Genomic DNA, 24,845 nt, shown 5'->3' with positions numbered 1-24,845 from the left:
TTTTACATCTGTACGACTAACAGGACGGCGGGGCTGAGCCTTAGACTTTGGGAGCTATTATAGCGCCCCCTATGGGCCAGTCGGTGCCATTTTTGTATCCCTGTGGCAGTTGAATTATGGGGAATGGAGTCTTTGTTATCATAATAATATAGCAACAACTTCAAAGGGCTGTAATTTACTCATTTCTCAACATATTATGTGGTTTGACAGGTCATTTTAATATGATGTTTCTGAGGATCCTCACATATTTCAGGCTGACTGATTACTGTGGCATGATTTTACAATCAGTTGAACTTTGGTACTTTCAAACAAAGTAGAGGTAAGTCTAAGAAGCCTCCATACCAAATTTGGTGCCATTCTGACTTGCTGTTTATAAGAAGAAGATTTTGGAAAGTTTCTCCAAAAATTTTAGGTGGACTTTATGGGTCCTAGAGGCAAAATAGTTTACCAAGTTTCACATCTCTGCAACTAACGGGACGGTGGGGCTGAGCCTTAGACTTTGGGAGCTTATTACAGCGCCCCCTATGGGCCAATCGGTGCCATTTTTTGTTTCCCTGTGGCAGTTGACCTGAGCTATCTATATGCCAAAATTGACAAAAAGTTAGCAATGTATGGATGAGTTATTGGACAAAATACAGGAAAACACAAAGAATTATGGGAGATGTAGTCTTCATTATCATCATAATATAGCAACAAATTCAAAGGGCTGTAATTTCCTCAAATCTCAACATATCACTATATGGTTTGACAGGTCGTTTTAATATGATGTTTCTGACCACGCTTACACATTTCAAGCTGACTGATTACTGTGGCATGATTTTACAATCAGTTGAACTTTTTGTGTCAAACCTGGATAAATACATTGGTCAGTAACTGCCATTTTTTGACTGATTCCTTAGCTACTTTCAAACAAAATAAAGGTAAGTCTAAGAAGCCTGCACAAGAAATTTGGTGCCATTCTGACTTGCGGTTCATAAGAAGAAGATTTTTTAAGGTTTTTCAAAAATTCAAAAATGGCAGAAAATTTTTATAGGCGGACTATAGCGCCCCCTATGGGCCAATTGGTGCCATTTTTTTGTATCCCAGTAGCAGTTGACTGGGACTATCTATATGCCAAAATGTACGAAAAGTTATCAATGTGTGGATGAGTTATTGGACAAAATACAGAATTCCAGCAATTCCTAACAAGACAAAAATAACCAACGCAGACCCACGTCGCCCGTTTTTCATTAAATCTTTATTATAAAAATATAAAACACAGAAATTAAGTCAAACATTTCTGTAACCCCTACAAGGAAACATTCTCCCCCCCAGACTTCAGGAATCAGTGTTTACTGTACACAGCCATTTACCAGCTTCCTTTTTGTTTTTTTGAATGCACTCAGGATCAACTTGACCAAGTGTTTCTGTGTTAAGCAGACAGAATATTTACACAAACATGAAGCACAAAAACAGACACAGAAACGCCACAGCTGGAGAGAGAGCCTGGAGAGGAGGACGCCTCCGAATGATTTGAGCGTGAAAAACTGAATTGTACGATGTTTACAAGGATTTAACAGAACCGGTTTCAGTCTTTGCTTAACGCTAGAAAGGCCGATGGGGTTTTCCTCTAAGAGAAGACCAAGCTGCTGCCAATTAGAGGGTAAAAATAGAACTATAGCTGCTGTTTATCTTGTGTAATTGGAGTTTCGCTCCAATTAATTACAAGACATTTGCTTATAAAATATTTCATCTTTGAGGTTAGAATCATTTATGTTTTTCAAATATTGACGGATGAATTTCAGGTAGCAACATTTTTCCAGAATGGATAAACAGCAAATGTAAAAACAGAAAATCAATCTGGGAAAAGTCATGGAGGGACGCTTTTTGAAAGCTGAGATAATTCAATTGCAAAATTCAAAAACAGCAGCTCGGCCTTTCTGGTGTTAACTGTGAAAAAATACTGTGAGGAGGCTGCAGACGTACGGTGATTTTGTCTCTCTGTTGGATACGGCATCGTTATTTTCTGTGTTGAATACTGCGTAACGACGGCTTTCTCCATTCATTTAAATGATCATAGTGCAGAGTCAAAAGTTGCAAAACACATATCTGAGAAATCAGATACTTTTTGGGTTAGGGTTAGACCGGTATATGGGACGATGTTGGCCTTTTATTAAATATAGTTTTTTTTTGTAAATGTTTCATGTTATTTAATTGGTCAATTAGGGTTTTTTTGTGACTTAATTCTTCATTTAAAGGCAGTAATGTAGCCCAGAGTTTCCCAGAACTAAAAAATTCAAAAATCAAAAATTTTTGTTAGTCTGGGTTTCAGTTTTAGTGTCCCATGATGGTCTAAATGCTTTTTCAGAGGCTTTTCCATCGTAAAAAGATAATAATAATTCTGGGGGGAAACACTGAATATTTGTAAATTTTTTGGCATGAAAATTGTCAAATTTAAAGATATTTGAATAAAATATCTGCTATCGGCCTTCAAGAACCCATATCGGTCCAACCCAAATTTTGCGGGCCGTCGCTCCGTCTGAAGCGAAACTGTGTCTGTTAACGGAATGGACTGAAGATACGGCACTGGAAAAAAATAAAATAAAATAAACCAAAAAAAAAAAAAAACTCCCCAGATGGAAACGATCGAAGAAGAATTTAGAGACAATATTGTTACTTTCATATACATATATATATATTTTTTTGTTCATTTCAAATAGTTAAATACAAAAAAAAGATGGAATATACACTTACAAAAAAAAACAGCTCATTGTCTGAAACCTCTGCTTTATACTTTCATTAGCTGGGTGAAAAATTCCCGTCTTCATGATCGAGCAACAAAAAAACAAAACAAAAAAAAAAAAGTACCGTCTTTTAAAATCTGCCGAAGATGATTCAAACACAGGACGAACTTTACAAATCAGTGGTTCGGAGACGCTGGTCCTTCATTCTGGATGAACAGGCTGTCATGGTTGTCATGTCGTTTTGGCCTGGTGTTTTTGTTTTTTATCGTCTGATCCAATAAACAGATAAATAAAATGTAGTACAGAGGTTTCAGTTGAGTGGATAGGTCATTTCTGTAGCTTATGTTATATACAGCAAAAATAAAATATAACCATCTCTCTGCAAATAAGATTAGGTATTCCCTGTGTTGGCACTGTAACGCACATTTTTTGTGTTTTTTTTGTGAATCAGGATATGTTTAATCTCCAAATTTTTTCTTTGATATTTATCGATTAATAGCATAAGTGTGTTTTGTGATATAGCTGAAACCAAAATGAGTTACAGTGCAAACAGCCAGGGAAGCAGAGATACTACCATCCATAAATAGACATGTTACAGTATAGACTGTGAACATAATAGATATATACTTCACTGTGAAACAATACCATTATTAAATACCATTATAAACCCTTGGAACATTTTGTTATCTGTAGCTGAAATGAGAGGTGCAGCGTTCATACCTCGCCTTGGCACTCCATCTGTGGTTTGGACAGATTCTGTATTTCTGATTATTATGCAGAACTGCATGATTCATCGCTCTGCATCTCAAATTTACATCGTATTCTTTATTGCTTGAAGCTTGTTTTGTTTTCTCACCAGTAAGTCTTAGAGTAGTTTTAACAGTTTTAACATTTTAAAGGGGCAATAAGTAAGAATTTTTACCGCCTCATATCACAAAAGGACCAGAATATATCTGCTGTACTTGATAGGCTGGTTGATCAATACCAGTGACTCTATGATTACTTCATCAGCTGCTGAGATTTCTCGCTTTCAAAAAAACGCACTTTCCAGCTTGTATTGTTTTGAAATAAAAACTCAAGACACGTAAACGACTGATTTCAGCTCTGAAGGCTAAAAATCGTCGTTCTTAAGCCAAAAAATCAAATGACAAAGCAGATTTATTATTCTAGTATTTATCATGGTGATATATTCGCTCTTCACTAGACGTTTCTGTTGGATCTCTGCTCCAACTAGCTAGTTTTCTCCTCTTTACTGTGAAAATGACTTTCTTTGTGTCACTTACAGGCCACCGTACAGAGACTTGTGTAGGAAGGAATCAGTTCTTTCGATGCTTATCTTGCACTTCCAACTGGTCGCCAATAGAGGTCGATAAAGATAATACATGACTTATTGCCCCTTTAAATTACTTGTCTTTATTGCCTGTTCAACACCGCTGAACCCTAAAGGAACATTTCGTTGGACGGACAGCGTTTGATTCGGGGAAAAAGAAACGGAAAGCGGAGTCAAACCGAGACGCAGGCGATCTGTACAACAAAGAAAAAGGTATCGTTTTATATCAGAAGTGCTACGAAACAGGCACTGTTATATGTTTGTTCTTTTCTTTCTTTTTTGCCCCCCTTTAAAAAAAGGAGCGGTCACCCAGGCCGGTGAGTTTAAAGAGTCCTGTAATACTCTGGAAGTGATGCGGGACGGGTGGAGACGGGGGGGCGGGACGGAGGAGGAGGAGGAGGAGGCAGTCGGTTCGGGCGGGGTGTGTCGGGTTCAGGGGTCGGTGGCGTTGATGGTGGTTTTGTCGCGGCCGGTCATGCCCCGGTACCAGCTGCAGTAGCCCTCCTTCTGCTGGATGCAGGCGTAGTGCCGGGACTGGTAGCCGGGGTAGCCGAAGTGGGACAGCATGTCCGTCCACAGGCACTCGCTCTTTGAGGTGACGAAGCACGGCAGGTGGTGGCAGGGCTTGATCTGAGAGAGAGAGGAGAGACAAATAAATACTAACCACAACTAGTGTAGACTCACTGTGTTTATTTCACAGTTAAAAACATGGAATTGTTCTGCTTTATGCACTTAAAGTAAAAAAATAAAATAAAAAATACCCCTTCTATCTCTTTCCTTAGCTCTGATCTTTCTCATTTCTTTTCCTGGCATTTCTCTTTTTCTTATATGATCATTCTAGGGCAGAGGTGTGACCAAGTCAACTTTGCTCCCCCCGAGTCCCAAGTCAGTCTCAAGTCTTGAGGCACAAGTCTCAAGTCAAGTCTAAATGTAGATTACCAAATCCAAGTCAAGTCCATGTTATTAATGTCAAGTCTCAAGTCTAAATGTAGAACAGCAAGTCAAGTCAGAACAAATCAAGAGTCCAGTATCAATTTAATATCTTAAAGAAAACTAAATATCTAGGACTTTTCAATGCAATATGGTTTTAATAGGATAAAAACTTGGTAAGAGCATCATGAGTTTGATTTCTAGAATCAGTTTCAACTTCAATAAATTCAATCATTCCATACAAATTCAGAAAACAGAATTTAAATTCAGTCGTCTGCTGGAACAAATCTCATCACTTTCAATCTGAGTCATTTACACAAACACAAGATCTCAAGTCAAGACTTTAGAAACCTTTTCAAGTCATCAAAGTACAAGTCAGAGTCAAGTCCCAAGTCACCAGAACCCAAGTCAAGTCTCAAGCAATTAAAACTGTGACTTGAATCCAGCTGTTCAGCATTTGCTTTTTGCTTTTTTAAAGTAATTTATGAGATTAATGCATCAGGTGCAGAAAGACGGCTTTTGAAATCATTCGGTTTTCCCATAATGCAACACGTGCTCAGCATCTCCAAACTTCCTCACCAGCGAGCGTGCACTGGCGTTCGGACGCTTTAATGACGGCAAATCAGTCCGCCGTCTTCTTTGGAGCGGCGAGGATTTTTGTTCACGTTGGGATTCAATCATCAGGTCTCGATGCATTCAGCGACTTAAATTGCGCTTTACTCTCCGCCTCTTTCGCACGCCGCTCTTCCAGGTGTTCGCACAAAAAAAAACCCTCCGACAGCAGCGGCTCGGAGGATGAATATCCAGCCTGAACCGACAGGAAGTTCTGTAGAATTACTCCGAGCGCCGATTAACGGAAAAGCGAGAAAAAACCAAAGGAATCAATTGCAAAGCGCTTCAGGAACACAGGAGGGAGGAGGAGGAGGAGGAGGAGGAGGAGGAGGGAGCTGAGCGGATCTGAAAGTGCCAGAAAATTCAATTAGTAAGCGAGAAGGCATACTTTCCGCTTTGGGTGTTTTTGTTATTGAATCCAGGAGAGTCTGTCCTCCACGCTTCGCAGACGATCAGCGTTTAACTTCCTGGTTTCGAGCGGTTTTAATGGTCCGTGGAGAATAATTTTCTAAACCCAGTACAACACGCTTCCTGCATTCCAGTGCTGTAAATCATCATTTTGTGGAGGAATGCGAAGGTTGGTGGCGGAGCGTGTTTTAATAAGTGTGATGTTTACACCGCGGTTTGAGTGATGGCCGTCTCTGAACGCCACACAGACCCAACTCTCCTGTCTGCTGGTCCACTTATACTGATAGGAGCCGATGGCGTTAGCAGATGTTCAGGGTGCTGCGGTACAGTAGGAAGGTTCAGGCGGCGGACGCACGGCGGCGGGGCGGCGGACGCACGGCGGCAAGTTTCGCATTAAAAGAGTCGTGTAAAGTCGTGGAATGCAGAACTGAGCCGATTCCAGTTCTGCTGAGTTATTTAATAACTCCCAAAGATCACAGTGAAACTATTTTTACCCTCCGCTTCTGTCTCTGCCTTACATCCAGAACGTATATTATAGAAAATGAAGTGATAAAAAAATGAAAGGGGATATTTTGAACTCATGATTCAGTCTCAGTAAGAGTAAAAATAGAACATTAGATCAGCTACAATAACGACCATATAACCATAAAAGTCGTTTTTGACATGATGCATCAGTGTCGTTTATATTAAAGCGTTAGTCTTCTCAGTGGGAACTCTCTGTTCCTCCGACACAACGTTACACAGCTGTCTGGACCTGGATTTGCTCTGAACGGCTCTTTAAAGTGGAACCAGAGGAGCAGGAACAGAGTGTTAAGCAGCAGTGTTTGTCTGGTAATCATTTCCCAGCAGCCTGCAGGTTCAGATCAGGTTTTAACTTTGAGACTAAATCAGTTTCACCCTTCACACACCAAGGAACCGTGAAGACTGAATGTGAAAAGTATTTTCTGCCCCCTGGACGTTATGCAGCGCTTCATGTCGGGCTGCAACTAACGATTATTTTCATTATCGATTAACCTATTGATCATTTTTTAGATTATTCAATTAACCATCGAGTCTATAAAATGTCAAAAATAATGACAAATGTCCATCACAAGTTCCCAGAGTCCAAAGTGATTCTTCAGATTTCTGACCAGCAGCCAGAAAACACAAAGGATTAATTTTATAATGAGATGAAACAGAGAAAAACAGCAAATCGTCGCATCTGTGAAGCTGGAACCAGCTAAATGTAATATTTTTGCTTGATAAATGACAAAAAATATGGATTTTCTGTCGATTGACTAATAGATTAATTAAGTAATTGTTTCAGCAGTAGTTTCATGTTAACGAAGCAGACGGCCCCCTACAGGTGTTTTCATGTTCAGCCTCAGAGGAGAAGGGCGGCGCTCAGAGCGGGACAGACCTCGCACCCCTCCCCCCCCCCCCCCCCCCGTCCCGTCCCGTCCCGTCCCGTCCCGTCCCGTCCCGTCCCGTCCCAGCGCTGGTCCCCACTCACCCTGCAGTTGCAGCCCAGCTGGTAGCGGTGGTTGATGCCTTTCTTCTGGGCCAGCGACAGCCGCTCCCATCGCTCGTTGAAGTTGCACAGACCGGTGTAGACTTTCTCTTCATACACACGCCCTGCAACAGAGGAGAGCAGAGCCGATTGGTCGACATGATGCATGTTGTGACGCTGTGATTTGTTTCTGGGGTTTCATTCCAAAAATTAGATGCATTTTGGAAAAAGTTAATTTGTTTAAAGCTTCACTCGGAAACTTTGCACTTTGGTGGCAACTGTTTGAACTACATTACCCAGAAACCCTGTGCAGTGAGGTCGGTGACGCTTTATACCAAAGGAAACCAAAGAGACGAGAGAGGAAAACATCTAACGCTGGTGAGTCCAGCTTTCTCTGCTGCTGTTCAGGAGACAGTTTGGATTTCACTCTGAAGTTTCTATTCTTCACTTACTGTGGGCGGAGAAGTTTCCACACCCAACTCCAGAATTTCATTTGAGTACCATTCAGTCGGGATGGGACACTCTTCTCTGTTACAGCCCCACTTTGTGATGGAGGCAGAGCTTCAATTTAGTTATTTGGTGTGTACAAGTGTAGAAAATACAATGCTTCGCAAAACACTGCATCTAAAGCGAGGATGACACATTAAAGCTGCACTAGGCGAGATTCTTATCTAAAAAAGCAACCGTCTTATCAGCCTAAATCACAAAGTGGAGCAGCAACAACTAACTGACACGCTGTATGGTGCTGATTCACCATATCTGCACAAATTAAATTCTGGTGTCGGGAATGTAGACCGGTGGGAAATCTTCTCCACACAAGAAGTGATGAATCCAAACTAAAAGTCAAAATCCAAACTGTCTCCTAAACCGCAGCGAGAGCAGAGACTCACCAACGTTAAATCTTAGTTCACATCTTCTCTAGCATACACAGTAATGAGGATATGAATGCACACATGGCGTTTCGTATATTTGTGTAATTTCATAATCCTCCTGTATGAAACACGGGACACTGTAAACAAACCGCCGAGGCGATCCAAGCTGTTTAACTGCGGTAAGACAATCCTGTACAGTAAGCCCGTATTAAACCAACGCTCCTATTTCTGACCGTCCCAAAGGTCGGCAGACGGGTATTTTTAGCGGCGGGGCGTTCGCGTCCCTCTGACCTCTGGAACAGGTGCGGCGCGGCCTGCGGGCATCATGATGCGCCGCCTTCGCCGTGTCGTCACCGCGGACAGCCGGAATCTGACAGCTCACACACACACGTGCTTCTTCGACCCCCCTACCCCCCCACCTACCTACACACACACACACACACACACACACCCCTTCATTTGGATTATTGGCGGCACTAGCAGGCGTATTACATGGTGTTGAGTGTGTGACACGCTCCTAAAATACTAATCAGGGGCAGAGCGCTGGAGGCCCGATCAAAGGCGCAGGCCCTGCCGTGTTTAAATTGTAATGAATGTATGCAGAACTTATTATAGACGCCCTGAGCCGTCAGTGATGTCACTCGCACCCGGACCCGGTAGGTAAACAGAGCCGCCGCTGCCTGGCAACGCCCGCTTCTTCGTTTACAGTCTTTACGGGTCGGGGGCTCGGCGGCGGTTACGCATAACGCCGAGCGCTCCGGGGGTTTAAAGTAAACTGCGCCTCCGTTGGAAATAGCAACTCGTAAAAAAAAAAAAACGCTTCTGCTGGAAAACGCCGGCCGCTTCCTGCTGCTGCTGACTGTTAATTACAAGTTGTGAGGGAGAGAAAAGTGTTTTCTGCTGTTTTCTGGCTCCAGAAAGCGAAGGGAAACGGAACGGACGCAGAAAGAAGGAAAAAACAGAAAATGCGCCCTTGCCTCGTCTCAATCGCACAGTGGCAAATGGAGGGTTATAAATAGTGGGAAAGTTTGTGTCACAGCAAGGGAAGAAGTCCTTGGGGATGGGGGGGGGGGGGGGGGGGGGGGGGGGAGTTGCATTTAAGCCAAACAAACTCCCACTGCTGTTAGCAACGCTGCCTCTGACAGGGAACAATAGTTCATTGACAGAACTGACCGACGGAAATTTGTCAACATTTCCCTGGTTGAAATGCATTTTGTTTTGAGGATTTATTGGAATTAAAAAGTGTTAATATCTTAGAGGTAAAGGGCATCAAATATTTAACACACCAGCTGGCAAAAGTGTCATGTACCGTCTGTTTACATGTTTAACCCCCAAAAAAACAACAACACAGAAGCATAAAGTCACATTCAGAGATCAGGAATATGTGGATAACTCGATTGTGATTCCATAAAAAGTCAGATAGAACTGTTATGAGTTACATAAACACAGAAATACTGATAGTTAACGGACAGTGGAGGGCCTAAATACACAGCAACACACACACACACACACACACAGCTACACAGAAGAGGACGGGATTAATTTTCAGAAATGTTGGTTAATGGTTAATTGATTAATTTCTTGTTCCATGCTTTGGCATTATTGTTTGCTTTTAAACCATCGTGCCAATAAAGCACCTTGAATTGATAAATAGAACCTTATAATTTCAGGCTCTTGGTGTGTCACAGCAGAATCGTCAGTGTTAATTTAACTCTAAGAGTGTTAAAATCAACATTGCCAGTGTTTATATAAGTCCAGTCAATTATTAACCCTGGAGCCTTCTCGCTCACCTGTGATCAGGTACTGGTATTTGTTGATGTCGAACTTGACGCCGCAGAGACTATCCGAGGAGTCCGTGTAGATGTGCTGCACGTGCTGCACTTTGTCGAATCCTTTGTACATCTGCAAGACATCAGAAATGAAAAAACTGTAAACAGGAATGAAAATTGTGTTATTCGTTTTATCAGATGAACCAAAAACACTCTCAATCCATTTCTCCACGTTCATTTTCCAGCATCTCTCTGAGCCTTACCAAGAACAGGCCGTTTCTGTCGCCGTGTCTTTAAGGCTCATTAATATTAACGACCCCTCTGTTCCGATTGGCTAACCGTTTCGAGAGCGAAACGTGAGACGCCGCGGCCCGGCGGCTACAGGTAGGGAAAACTCTCCGGTAATAAACGATGACGACCACTCGACCGCTTTGAAAAAAACACTTTGTTAGTCTATTATTTCTTACAGAAATGATAATGAGCGAACCTTTGTGACGCCACAAAGTTACGGAAGTCCAAACGGCTCGTTTAGAGGCTCGCTTTTCTAATATGGATTGTGTGGATTTAGTTTTGATACTTTCACCATGTTTAGATACACATCCAACTCCTTTATCATCACAGAGGCAAGGGGAGTCCTGCTTTACATGATATGGGACCTTAAAATTCAAAATTTTCATTCATTTTTTTTCAGTTACCTCTCACTACCATTTAGAAACAGTTGAAGTTGAAGTTGCCTGGTGCTTTAAAGTCACACTAAACTGGGACTTGATGTTCACTGCTCGATATTTAATTTTTTTTTTACTGTTTTCCAAGTAAAGGCCTCAAGAATATGGAAGTCCAGACAAGAAAGCTAATAACTAACGGCGGGTTACAACCTGAAAACGGCTCACTTCCCCAGACACACTACTTCTTCAGTCCAAATCATCAGGAATGAAAATAGTACTCCGGCTTTATCAGATGACATTCCTGCAGGAATTCCTCGCGGGAGATAAAGTCTTAGGCTCGGCCCTTAACTCAATCATAGATAACATGATAACGTTATGTAATAACGCTTTGACTTTGATGCTGCTTTGGCTCCGCTAAGCCGTGAACCTCAGCTCCGTCCGGCTCAGGTACCAAACCGAGCCAAAAAGTCCCGTGTTTTGCCCAGAGAGTTGTTGTGCTTTCTGCTGCCTGATTTATTTGTCTGGGAACAACAGGAAATCCCTGTTTAGACGCACTGATTCCAGAAAGGCAGAACAAACTGTGAAGCTATTTAGACCCAAAAACCGTGGAGTTCCTGGGAAAACCGAAAGCGTTCGTCTCGTAGGAGTTGGTGAAATTTGGGGAGGGAAATTTATTCTTTATCAGCTCTTAAAGAAAACGGCTCTTTGTAGTTTATTTACAGGCACAAATCACCAGTTTCTTTGCCGGACGACTGGTATTACAAATAAATAAAACCCAAGAGCTGGACAGGTCACACCTAATTCCTGAATATGATCTTCACGCTGATTAATTTGGTGTTCTTCACTAACGAGAGCAGGGGCGGAGCCAAAGGGGGGCCAGGGTCAGCCCACCCTTGGTGCCACCCCAGATTTTCTTGTACGTCATTGGCTGTTTAGCTCTGACATAATGAGATCGCCTGAAACTGTTTTAAGAGACCAAGGCTTCCTTTTAGACAGAAAGAAGAGCTGAAGAGTGACAGGTGTCGATGTTATGTTTATGTGAAATTCATCATTTCACGGTCCGGAGTCTGTTTTTCACCTAAATAATTATTGGACAACACAAGTCTAATGAGTTCTTGCAGTGATAGAAACTTTGTCCTGCAAATTTGTTTGATAATTTGTTTCTGAACGTATTCAAACTTATTTCATGAACCTTGAGTACACACAATTGATTAAAAACAAACAAATATTGCATTATAGTTACATTTTTAAGTCTCAATCCCTGCCCCCGCATTTACAAAGTCCCAGAGTTGCCACTGATCCAGAAGCTACTTGACGCTTTCGTTTTCCGGATGTTAGAACCGGGATCGTTCTGATTTGGCACGTGACCTCGGTGAAATGTTTCCACTCTGAACGGAGAGTTTTCTCCGAGTTGTAAGTCTGTCAGCCTGCTAATCCTCCGGCTGATGTTTCCCAGAGCAGCCGGGGTCTCGGAAACATGCAGCATTATGTAAGAATATACAGCGTGAGGAGCCGGCCTCCGTGCTGAATAAACTGAGTTCTCACAGGGCGGATGAGCGGTTAAAGGGACCGTCCTGCAATCGGAAAGTCGCAGGTTCAATTCCCTGCAGGAGCCAGTGTGTGACCGGCAATATCCACCTGTCCATTAGATTAAATAAACTAGAACAGGACTATTTTTTGTCTTATTCCTTGTGACTAACCCTCTCAGAAGGTGGTCTACTGGTTAAAGAGACCATCCTGTAACCAGAAGGTCTCAGGTTCAATTCCCGCAGCAGGTAATGTGTCCATCAACAGACGTACGTACCTGTTGAAGTGTCCTCGAGCAAGACGCTGAAGCCTCCACCTGTTTACAACTCTGATGACCTCATCAACTACATTCAAGTGTTTGTCTGCGAACGGTTTTATTCAGAAACCTAAGAAAACCAAAGCCCTGCTCTATTGCATGGATCGACGGAGCGTAGTGCGTGGAAACATCGCAATCCAGTCCGTCAAAACAGTTGAAACTCATGATCAACATCATGATCAATGCTAACTTTCTTCATCAGCCAATGAAATCTGTACAGACTGTCTCAAAAGGTTTGAAGCCCCGCCCACAACAACACAATAGGTGGCTTCAATGCAGACTTGACCGTGAATTCGATGGACGCCAAACGTCCCGTGTGAACTCTCTTTTCTGTCGCCCCTCTCCATCCCCGGCCTACAGAAAGGTCAGAGGTCAGAACAGCCTCCCTGGCAGCTGGCAGGGGTTCAGTGCCTTGCTCAGTGACACTTCAGCAGAAACCCGACTCTTTCTCACCTTCATCTGTTTGACTGTGTAGCGCATCGTTCCAAAAGGTCCGTCTTTCAGCAGCTTCTTCCCCACCACTTTGGCACGAATCACTGTGAAGACAAGAGACAGAATAAAGAGTGTGAATATTCAGTCCAGTTTGAAATCGTCAGAACAAACTCGGCCGGTCCTCTAACTAATAAACAACCTCAGGCTTTCCCTCCCTGTCCATCAGACACCACACTGCCTCGGCCAGCAGGAGGCGTCAGCGGCGCCTCATAAATGCCGTTTCAGGAGCCGGTTGGCACCGCAGCTGCTAATCCATTTATCCGATTTTCTGCATTGCTGCTGTTTGCCAAGGAGTCCAATGGAAAAAAAGAAAAGAAAACTAAGGGACATTGGAGTTTGGTACAGAAACCAGAGGAAAAGAGGAGAAGAGGAGAAGAGGAAAAGAGGCCACGGCTCCCATCAGCCTCGCCTTGTGTTACAAAACCAAGGCTTCGTTCACACTGCAGGACTTCACGCTCGATTCTGAGTTGCTGCTCATATCTTTTCATATCTATTCTAGACTCAAATCTGACACCAATATGAACTGACAGCCATGTGGAGAAGACAGTAAAAGAATAACAATAACAAAAAGACATCATCCATTTTTGTAGCGACGATTCTCCTTCTTGTTTTCAGTTACAAGTTTTGACTGAATTGAAGCATTTCCCCAAATACCAATCAAGTTTGTCTTTCTTTTTACGGTTGTGTTTCATTGTTCTCCATGCTAACGCTGCTGTGGCGCCAGAATTATGCCAAATTTACTCAGAAGTAGGATGTAGGCCGCATGGATCAAATTTTGTGCCATGTGATCCAGATCAGAACTGAACAAATGCGACTCCATGCAGCGGTTTGTGGTTCACGCCGATTAGAAAACTTCAGTTCTGAGTCACACGGGAGGGAAAGAAAATTCAGAACTGGGAAGCTTTCGGCTGCAGTGTGAACGGAGCCTGAGCGTCTCCTCTGTTCAAACAGGCTTCTCTTTATATTGGGAGAGATGTTATCTGCGTGCGGGACCCTCATGTAAACGTCGGCGAGGTGAACACGCTCGGCGGCGGAACTGATTTGTTTGCTTTCAGTCCTGTTGGAGTAAGTGGGCCTATTGTCGGGGAGGGGGGGGGGGTTGGCGGTTTGGGGGTGAAGCCTGATTCGAGGCGGTGGCGTGCTGCGGGTGCTGGGGGAGCTGGGGGGGGGGGAGCTGGGGGGAGCGGCGTGGTGTGAAGTTCACCTGCCGCCCACAGCCGGACAGCGGCAGACACAACTAACACTGGACATGTTTGTTATCTTTCCCCGGTGGAATTTCCTTCCCACATTCTTCGGAGGCTCACATTCCCCAGCGAGGGAAAAAAAAAAAAAAAAAAAAAACGACAAGCCTTTCATTCCTTCGGACGGGAGAAAGAAATGAGGCATGTGGCATCTTCTGTTCGCCCTGTGTTTGTCTAGCTGTCCTAGTTCCAGCCGACTGGAAACGGGCGTAAAAATAAGAGTCAGACGGGAAGCTGGAAGAGCCGGCCGCCCAAACAGGCAACCACAACCAATGGATTATTTAAATAACCCAAAGTACCTGATTCTGAACCGGTGGGTTATTTACTTGAGACAAAAAAAATGGATCAAAGCGAACAAATTGCCATCCAACAGCTTATCAAAAGTGATACAGCGTTCTCTATTTGAGCTATTTCATGCAATTTTAGTGATATCTAAGGAGTCATTTTGAGAAAAACTGATTATACAAAATATAAGGGACACTTTGTCTTTTCATGAGTTCACTGCTGCGGTGAATCCAGGTAAAAGCCATTATCAGTTATTGATTTCCCTTATTAAATCTATACCGATCACAGAGGAGGAGATGTAGATGAAGAGAAACAGGCGAGTTAGAGAAAGATGTGGATTGTACTAAATATCAGGAAGATGACCCTAATTTTTTCTACATTTATGTTGTTTCTTATGTATCTTAAGAAGCATCCCAGTAATGTAAGATCTAATCATAAGCCTGAAAAGCCATGCGTGTACTTGTGTTACATCTCTTAATAATCAGAGTCCAAAGGCGGTTCGTGGTCCAAAACGCTCCGCTGCAGAACTGAATCAAAGTGTAAAGTGACACTCGGAGGATATTTTCACCTCTCAGCGCCGCTCCGTCCCTCCGGCCCTCAGCCTCCTGCCGGCGGCTTCACCAGAAATCACACAATCACATAAAGCGTGACTCATCTCACATCTATTTGTATTAATGTATTCCCCCCCGCCGCCGCCGCCGCCATGCTTTCTGACCTTTCATAATAATACGCTGCGGGACATTCGATCTATTAATCTGTCAGCTCGGTCATTATGAGCCTGGGAGCGATATCACCTGATCGACCTCCGCTAAAACGCACCCGACTGCTGTCTGACAGACGAGTGCAGGTACAATTACTGAGGAATCGGGCCGCAATTACAGAGGAATGTGCAGATATACCAGGATGCGTTCACTGACCCCCCCCTCCTCCGTTAAAGCTGCAATAAGCGACTTTCTGACCACTAGAGGGAGACAAAAGCAGGAACACATTTGTAAATAAAGCACAGCAAAGCCACTTCTTCTCCCTCCCTTCCTACACTGCACTACGGAGGCCTACCAAGGACAAACCTAGCAAAGCAGCGTGCATAAAGGCTAACAGCTAAGCTAACCGTACCTACTGAGAAGTTACCAGTCTCACTTTGACAGATGTTTCTCCCGCTGAAGGTCACATGACCCACAATGACAAGTGAAGAGGCAGGTAGCAAGTTTACCAGTTTAACAAGTAAAGTAACTAATAATGCCATTATGAGAAAATATTCAGGAGTGGGAGGGGATGAGCGCCGCTTTTAAAGTCCCCATGAAATGAACTCCCATTACTTTTTCTTCCTGGAAAACAGAGTATCTTTAACGGTGACCAACCAATGAAAACATCCCAGATTTTTTGAACAGTCCCGCCCCTCTCTCTCTCTCTCCCCCTCCCATCAAATCAAACTGCCTTTCTCTCCCTGACTCATATTTCCATTGGTTTAGACTTTTGAATGATCCCTCCCTGTGTTATGTCCCGCCCCCAACATCCTGTTTCAGCAGGAAATACATCAAATCAAGGAAGTAAAGATGCTATTTCACAGGGTCTTTAAACAGCGAGGGAGGGAGGAGCCAAGCTAGTTTAAAAAAATGTGGTAAAGCTCCAGGAGGGAATTCAGGAGCAGAATTTGACAACAAGCTTTAGAAAACAGGTGAAAACAGCAACACAGCTGGATATTGGCTCATATCATTATGTCTCAGTTAAATCTCCACATAGCACACATTAGTTTCAGGATTAGTTAGAAGGTCTGATATTGCAGGTTTAAATACACTGAAGCTGTTATTTTCAAGTTCAGCCCCAAAACCCAGTTTCCTTCCCTGCCCCGACCTCAAAACCAGAAAACCAGCGGTCCACAGAGAGAAGTGTTTCCTTGTGCAGGCTGGCAGGAGGGTCAGCTGATCCAGCCCGGGCTCTTCCAGATAGGACCCACTTGTTGGACGGCGGCCACTAATTGGCCGCTGCCGATGCCGTCGGCCCGGGGGAATGCGTGAAAAGGCCTCAGCTGCTCCGGAGACAGAGGATTTGTGTCATTCCCCCCCCCCCCCCCCCCCCCCCCCCGGCGGCCCTTTCACCTCTGCGGGAACGCCCCTCCGCACCGCCGCCTTCACAAGTTATATTTACTCTCTCCGCCGCAGAGCGCTTCCACTCGCCGAGCCTCTTTCACGTCAAGCCGGCTGAGTTACGAGTGTTTATATAACCCAGTTCTGAGCCGAGCGGAATAATGTAATCTCACATCGCCAGAAAACCATGTGCAGGCTGTGGAGATAAGAGCCTGCTGCTTCACTTTCTACCTTCAGTGTTTTTACATACTACTCTTTATTTACCACCAATGTACAAAATATTAGAAACATCTTCCTGATACTGAGCTGCAGCCGCTTTTGCACAATCCACATTAAAAATCCTTCTGCTTCTCTTCATCTCCATCTCCTCCTGTGTGATCAATACAGATTTTATAAGGGAAATCAATAAGGGATAATGGCTTTTACCTGAATTCACCTTAGTGTATTTACTTCATGAAAAGATAAAAAGTGTCTCTAATATTCTGCACATCTCAGTGTATACTTAACTACTTACACTTGTATATACTTCATTTACAACCTCATAAAAAGATATATTCCCTCATTTTTACATTTAACTTTGTATACACTACTTCTTTTTATACATTTGTGTTGTTTTATGTTAACTGTGAGCTGCAGGAGCCGAACCGAGTCAAATTCCTTGTATTTGCAAACCGACTCGGCCAATAAAACTAATTCAGACTCCACATAAACAAAGTTGAGGATATCTGCCGGCTCTAACAGTTTCCACATGACCTGCAGCGCTAATACAGTCAACACAAGGAGCTGAAACCTCTCTCAGCTACTCTATAGTGTAATGTAAGTCTCTCTCTCTCTCTCTCTCTCTCTCTCTCTCTCTCTCTCTCCCTCTCTCTCTCGCTGTAAAACATGAGTGGCAATTACATTCAAGTGGCCGCTCTGCCTCTGACGCACGCATATTCATCTCCTGCCGAGGATTTGACACACATTTTGCAGAGTGGGAGGCTTTTGGTGATAAGAGAGGTAACCGGGGAGCGACTGAAACAAAAAGACAGTGAATTCATTTTCGCTCCGTATTCCCCCCCCCCCCCTCCCCCTCAAAAGCCAGGGGATTACACAACCCTGGATTCATATGCTAATCTGAAAAAGGTGAGGATGTAATTCAGTCAGGCATTTGCTTCGGCCTACGTACGATGTGGCAAACGGCAAGCATGACAAGAATAAGGTTTCTCTTTCGTGTGTGTGTAAGAGAGAGAGTAAAAGAGAGAGAGAGAGAGAGTAAAAGAGTGAGAGAGAGAGTGACGGTGATGTTTTAGTATGCAGAACATGGTCCAAGTTTGAGGAGGCGAGTAGGAGGAAGAGGAATTCTCAGTATGACACACTACCACGCTCAAAAATAAACACTGAAACTGAATCCCAGCCGCTCAGTTTTGTGTCGGAGCGACGCGTCAGAGGTCTGACCTGCAGCAGAGAGCCTGTAATGTCGACTTTCTGCTCGGCAAAACGCAGAGGCAGCGTGGGAAACCTGAACACGGCGTCGTGAAAACCAGCTTTCGTCGCCGCTTCTGAACGTACGGTGGCCTGTTCCTGCCAAATCAGTGGCATTTTCATGTTCGTTTGAGAGCCTGTTCCTGCTCCACCAATCAGAAGCAACGTAAACATCAAGCCTTTAGTCAACTCTGCCAATTATGGTTTTGAACTGTTAGATTTAACTCAGTGAGATTTAATTGAGACAATGAAAATGAATCAAATCTGTATCATGTGGCTGAATTTTAAAGGGGCAAAAGTTTTACTGCCTTATAGTGGAATATCACCATAATATACTGTATATGAATACTTAATGATGACTTTGCCAGGAGATTTCTGGCTTTCAAAACTCACTTTACTCATTTGGAACAGAAACTCCAAACCTGCTGGAGTTTCAAGACACGTAAGCGACCGATTTCATCCCTGAAGACTAAAAAGCCTCGTTCTCAAGCCAAAAAACAAAAGCCAAAGCAATTTTATTAGTCCAGTATTCAGCATGGTGATATATTCGCTCTTCACTATACGTTTCTGTTGGATCTCTGCTCTAATTAGCTAGCTTACTGCTCTATATTGGGAAAATGTGACTGTGTTTTTGACAGCTACAGGCCACCGTAGAGCAAGGGGACAGGAGGGGACGATGTTGCAATTCCTACTGATTGATCCTAGAGATTGATAAAAGAATTTAAAAATGAAGCCGATTAAGTCCTCGGTTTGCACTTCTACTGTCGGTGTGTTTTCATGCGTCTGTGTCGGGTCCTCAGCCTGTTCTGTCAGACCTCAGCTGTAAACACTCTCCCCCCCCTCGCTGGCCTCCTGTTCTGGACAGCGGGGAGCAGAAAGCAGCGACTGGCGAGGCGCCGTGTGTCCGGTGAGGGCGGGGAGGGGAGGGGAGGGGAGGAACGAGCCGGAGACCCGATCCTGCCGGATCACGGGACGCACATCCCAGGCTCCTCAGGAATCCAGCACCTTTGACATCTCGTCGTATTTTAACTCACTTTGGGGAAAACTGCGGATAGCTGATCCCCGATTACATAACGCAGCCCTGCACTGCAAAGACTCTGCATCTTAACAAGTCATTTAGTCTGTTATCGAGTCCTAAAATTGGAATTTTCTTAAAAGAAGTGAAAAAATCTGCCAGTGAGGTTTGATAATTTCACTTGTTTCCAATGCAAATCAACTTGTTTGAAGAATTTAGTAGAATCAAGAGTCATTTTCTTGACAGCAGTGCAGTGATCTGTCTTATTCTGACTGGTTTCAACACACTGACTTATTTCATTTGTAGAAAACTCCTGAAACAAGTGAAGCTGCAGTGGAAACAAGTGGAGTTATCTCTCCTCACTGCAGAATGTTTCTACTCGTTTAAGAAAATTAAGGTTTGAAGGCTGAATATGAGACTAAAGGACTTGTTAAGATGGATGTTTTGTGTCACCTGTTGACCTGCAGACCTCACTGGACTCCACACACCTCAGCAGGATGGTTTGGTACCAGGAGAACTCGGCTACAAAGCCCCGGGCCTTTTTGCAGTCGTTTGACAAAGCTCCTCTGTGCAGAACAAAACACCCGTGGCGGAACAGGATCGCTTTCTCTCCGAGCGTAAACTACAAACCGCGCTAATCCTCGGCGACCGACCCGGTTCGCGGTACGAGCGTGTAAGAGGTTTGCTCCCGTCGCCCCGAGCGCCCGGGGGAGCGAGTCGATATTAAATCCTCGGGGTCAAAGTGTTACGGCCCGGGGCCTCTAATCTCGCTTTCGGAGAGCTTTGGAAAAAAACAAGCGCCGCTCCTTTCCCCCTCGTGTGAATGGGTCGTTTCAGCCGAGCCACCGAACAGCAGCCGAGTAGCTCTCAAACAAAAACAGAAAAAACAGCCAAGTCATCGGCCGGTGATCAGGTGTGCAGCAGCAAAACTGACAGGATGAGCTGAACCTCAAACAACGCTGTGGGATGATTTGTGTTTCTGACTGTTCCTCTGCCTGCAGCTGCATGAAGCGGTTGTCTTTTCTCAGCTGTTTTCTTTACAGCAGACTAAAATCAAAGCGTGAAAAATTAAGCTATAATTAAGCTTCATACTCAAAGGCATTCGTGAGATTCTGCCAGTCAAAACTGAGGGAAAAACCAACAGAAAACAGACACTAGAAACTACAAACTCAACCAGAAACGAGACAGAGTCTGTTTAAATCTCAAGACCAAATAGAAACCCAAAAAATAAAAACCTAAAACCAAAATCAAGACCTAGTCCCTCTTATAATCCATCTCTATCAAATCTGGATCAAACTAAGGAGCTCCGAGCCTCATCTTTTAACTGTCTTTTAGTTAAACGACTCTCTACGATGCTGTCTGTGATTTCATGATTTTAGTTATATCCTTCATTACCTTTTTAACCCTTTGCTCTCCAACCTAAACCTCTATTCTTTGCTGCTGTAATGACCCAAATACGTCTCTGGGCCCAATAAAGTTCATCTAAGAAATCAACAATGAAGTACTTAGCATAAATATACTTGCGGATATTTCCTTTTAAGATTTTAGAAGTGCATGTGACATTATACACTTTCTTTCTGTAGACAAAATTTCCGTCAGAGGAACCACAAAAACTAGGATGGACAGTTTTATCCCGGACAGTTGTTTTCTTCACATGCGTACATGCTGCGTCTTCTTAAATATACGGTTTTAAAATCGGTCAGATCAAGAGCGACAGACTTCAGTGACCTAATTTCAAGTCCTTGAACCTAATTGTGATTCAGCCGGTGGAGCGGCTGCAGCTGATTACGGGTCAGGGCCGAGAAAACAAGAGCAACACGCTTTGAACTCGACCAGAGGTTTCAAACAGGGAAGATCCAGATCCACTCTGCTGCCTTTGATGTTGACAGTGAAAATTACAGCTTTTCTCTCCTCGCTGAGCGCTTCAACCCCGTACTTGTAGGTTTTCCACCTCTTCATGTTTTAACTACATCAGTCAGAACTACATATTTTGGTTTGAGATGATAGTAATACAGTTTGAATGAAAGAATGAATCTTTGTTGTCGTACACTTCAATTCAAAGCCGTTAGTCAACGTTAATTATATTTTTATACGCACAGGATTCATCGCTGTGTAACTTATCAAAGGCTGACATGTTCTGTAAATATTCATGCAATACCTCTAAACTGACGCAATGCATTATGGGATCATTTCAGACCTGCTTTTCATCCAAAATTTGACACGCCCTGTTTTGACAAGATTGCAAGTTTGTTTTAACATCAAATCCGTAACCTAGGAATTCAACGTGTATTTTCCTGCCTGGAAAAAAGAAAAAAAGGTAAAATTACAACATCGTGTAAAAGCTCGAGCACAACGCATCAAAACATACACAGGTCCTGAAAGTCTGGGGAAGTATGGAAAGTTAATTGGCTCACAGTTTGGGGAATTGCACCAAAATATCTGGAAAAGTCTGGAAATATATTGTTTTCCAGTCCCGATACAGATATTCAGAAATTCAGCCAAAGCAGTTTTATTGTTATATTATTATTGCCTGATCATTAATATGAGTAGGCCTGTCCCAGATGGATGAGTGTGACTCTCTGCTGTGACCTCGCTGCGTCCCCCCCGGGTGTTTCCAGAGGTAAAGTGTGTTGTGAGCGTTCAGAGCGCCTCAGGCTGAGCCGGGACCTTGGAAACAGGATTTGCGCGGCCCACAGGCGCTCGCCGCCCGCCATTGAAGTCGCTCCCAGATTGGACACCGGCGAGTCTCGGCCGGTGCCAACGCCGCGAGCGAACCGCAGGAACTCGAAAGGCGTCACATGACCGTTTGTGGAAGTTCGACCGGGTCAGTCGGCTGAAAGCGTCCCGGAGCCCTGAGGGGACGTCCTGAGAGAGAGAGGCTGCCGACGCTCAGCTCTCCTCAAGTCACAAGGAAACGCTATTTTGACAGCGACTTCCTTCCGTAATTTGACTTATTTCGAGTCGAAACAGGATGTTGGGGCGGGACAAAACGCAGGGAGAGATCATTCAGAAGTGTAAACCAATGGGAGATCAGTTAGGGAGAGAAAGGCAGTTTGATTGGACGGCGGGACTGTTCAAAAATCTGTTTCGGTTTTATTGGTTAGAAGTTTTATTTCCGCCTCCTGGTGCAGCGTGAGGTCACCGTTACAGGAAGGAGAAGTCATGGAATTTGGATCTAAAAGTACAAAAACAAACTAAAAGGTTTGTAAACTGTTGCCATTTATTGTTAAATTGGTGTTTATTATGACGTGGAAAACAAGCTAACAAGGTAAAAAAAAATTTAATTTTTTTTTTAATTTAATGTCATTGTGACTTTAAAGCCACATGAACACTGAATACTAGAAATTTGTTTGGCATGAAAACGGCCAAATTTAAAGATATTGAATATCGGCACAAAATATCGGCTTCAGTCTAAAAACATCAGTATCGGTCGAACCCTCGAGTGAATGTGTGTGTGGCTTTAGCTTCAACAGGCAGTTCAGTCTCCACATAAAACAAACCTAGTATTTATGACAGCGCTTCCTTTACTTAGTTTCTCTCTCTCTCTTTTTCTCTCTCATTTCACCTCCAAACTCACCTATTTCCCCCCGAAATCACTGATTTTTATCCCTGCAACACCTAGTTTCACCCTGAAACGCGTATTTCACCCCAAAAATCACTTATTTTCACCCATAAGTCACTTACTATCACCCTTAAATCACGTATTTTCACCCCGAAATCACTTACTTTCACCCTGAAACCCCTCCTCCCCTCTCCTCTCTCTGGTCTGGGTCTGGGACAAGTGTTTGGCTAAGTTGGACTGGCCAGATCCTTAGTTCATATTATCCCGGGGAGTCAGTGAAAGCATAACCTGGCAGGGAAACAAGCTATGTAAAGCCCCCCCCCACCCCCCCTTCCCTCCCTCCACACACACACACACACACACACACACACTCTGAAGCAGAAGGCCGGGCATTTCTCAGCTACAACCGGCTCTCTGTCTGACAGAGAAATACCAGCGTGCGCAGATAAATATCCAGGATTTAAAACGCTAAGCTGCCTCCGTATCTAATTACAGACTGCCGTGAATTCACACCGCCGAAATCTGAGGAATCCTGAGGCATGGAGTCACACTGTTTTGTTTTGTTTTGTTTTTTTGCAAGGCACAAAAGTTGCGAGGAAAGCTCTGCAAGGCCAACAGCAAACCTTCCACTTCTGGACAGGAGTGAAAACCAAACTGACACAATCTCCACACATGGGGACTGAAAAAGTCATTTTAATCAGCAAAACAGCGGATCAGAGGGAAGAATTTATTCTGTTTCTGTGAAAAATCATCCAGAAAGCGACTTGAGAGACGCTGCGTCGGTCTGCAGGTCTCAAAATAAACCTCTGACACGGAGAAACTGTTTCCCAGACTGAACCAGGCTGAAGATTTGTGTGATCAACTGAATTATGTGGATGTGGCTCCTTGCATGTCAGCGGGTCCCAAACTGGGTTCCTGGGACCTCCGGGGGTCCTGGAGGGGGGTTTCAGGGGTCCCAGACAGAATCAGGATGAGAGAAATGTCACTTAACTTCATTTACAAGATGTGAGTGAGAGTCTGATCAGAGGTTTGACAGTAGAAACTGAGTAGAAAATCTCTCTCTCCTTTATCAGATGGGAGGTGAAGCTTGTCATTTTGGGGATGTTTGACATGGAAAACTTTGGGACCCCTGGCCTACATACTGCACCTGCCACTACTTTAATTAAAGTCTCAGGATAGTGTCATTCAATTAACAAAAAAATGATATATATTTTACTATATTCCCAGATAATAACATTAAATAGTGAAGCAGCTTGACTTGCAGCAGCTGGATGGTGGAGAGAGGAACATGATGTCCTGCTCAAATAGAAGTTCTGTCACTTTTCTGACATTTTACTGAAGTAGAAGTAGAATTACTGTAGAAATGTACTGGAGTGAAAGTAAAAGTTACTGAGTTCCTCATTTAGAGACAGAGAGAGTTGTTATAGGATCTTTCCCAGTGCAATGCAGACAGAGAATTCAAACTAGGTGACTTTATTTTGCAAAGCTTTTTAATTAAAGTGCACAAGTGAACTAAACAGATTCTTCTTCTTCTCTCCTCTGCTGACTGACTGAAACTCACTGCTTATGGAGAGCAGAGACTTTGCTCTGTAACGGATTTAAAACGTAAAAGAAGAAACACCCGCAACAAGCCGCTCGGGCACAGTAACGCATTTTAAAGTAATCCGTTACTTACCTATGTCGGAGTTGCAGTAGGCATCTTGCGGGTGCGTCAGGGCGCACGAGCAGCCGTCCGCCAGCCGGTGAAGCTGCAGGCTGCTGAACACGAGCAGCACGCTCAACAGATGCCGGTACACCGACTGCATCTCTCCCGCTGGTACAGTCCGCTTTCCTGCCTTCAAAACCCTGCAATGAGTCCGCTCCGGTCCGCTCCGGTCCGTCCGCTCCGGTCTGTCCGCTGTGTGTCCGCCGCGCGCCGGGTTACTAATGTCCAAGTCTCCGGTATCTCGCCTCGCTTTGACTCGCGCGTCCCCAGATCCAGGAGAAGCGCGCGGAGCAGCGGTACATATAGTGCGAGACGTGCACGCCCCTCTCCGCCGCCGCAGATCACAGACCGGCCGG

The 24,845-nt window shown here is 44.0% G+C and overlaps 2 protein-coding genes across 2 annotated transcripts in view; one reads left to right on the top strand and one right to left on the bottom strand.

Annotated features, from left to right (window-relative positions):
* syn3 (synapsin III) overlaps positions 1-24,845 on the top strand; it is a 133,704-nt gene that overhangs the window by 60,880 nt on the left and 47,979 nt on the right. The gene's annotated exons all lie outside the window — the stretch shown is intronic.
* LOC139932411 (metalloproteinase inhibitor 3) lies at positions 1,219-24,726 on the bottom strand. Its single transcript, XM_071926177.2, has 5 exons — positions 24,460-24,726; positions 13,095-13,177; positions 10,155-10,266; positions 7,496-7,617; positions 1,219-4,683 (listed from the first exon to the last, which is right to left on the bottom strand). The coding sequence occupies exons 1-5, from the start codon at positions 24,587-24,589 to the stop codon at positions 4,486-4,488; spliced, it is 645 nt and encodes a 214-aa protein (XP_071782278.1). The 5' UTR covers positions 24,590-24,726; the 3' UTR covers positions 1,219-4,485.

The sequence above is a fragment of the Centroberyx gerrardi genome, chromosome 24 (assembly GCF_048128805.1).
Source record: "Centroberyx gerrardi isolate f3 chromosome 24, fCenGer3.hap1.cur.20231027, whole genome shotgun sequence".
Taxonomy (NCBI): Eukaryota; Metazoa; Chordata; class Actinopteri; order Beryciformes; family Berycidae; genus Centroberyx; species Centroberyx gerrardi.
The sequence above is the reverse complement of the archived record's forward strand: the minus strand, read 5'-3'. Positions and strand labels throughout refer to the sequence as shown.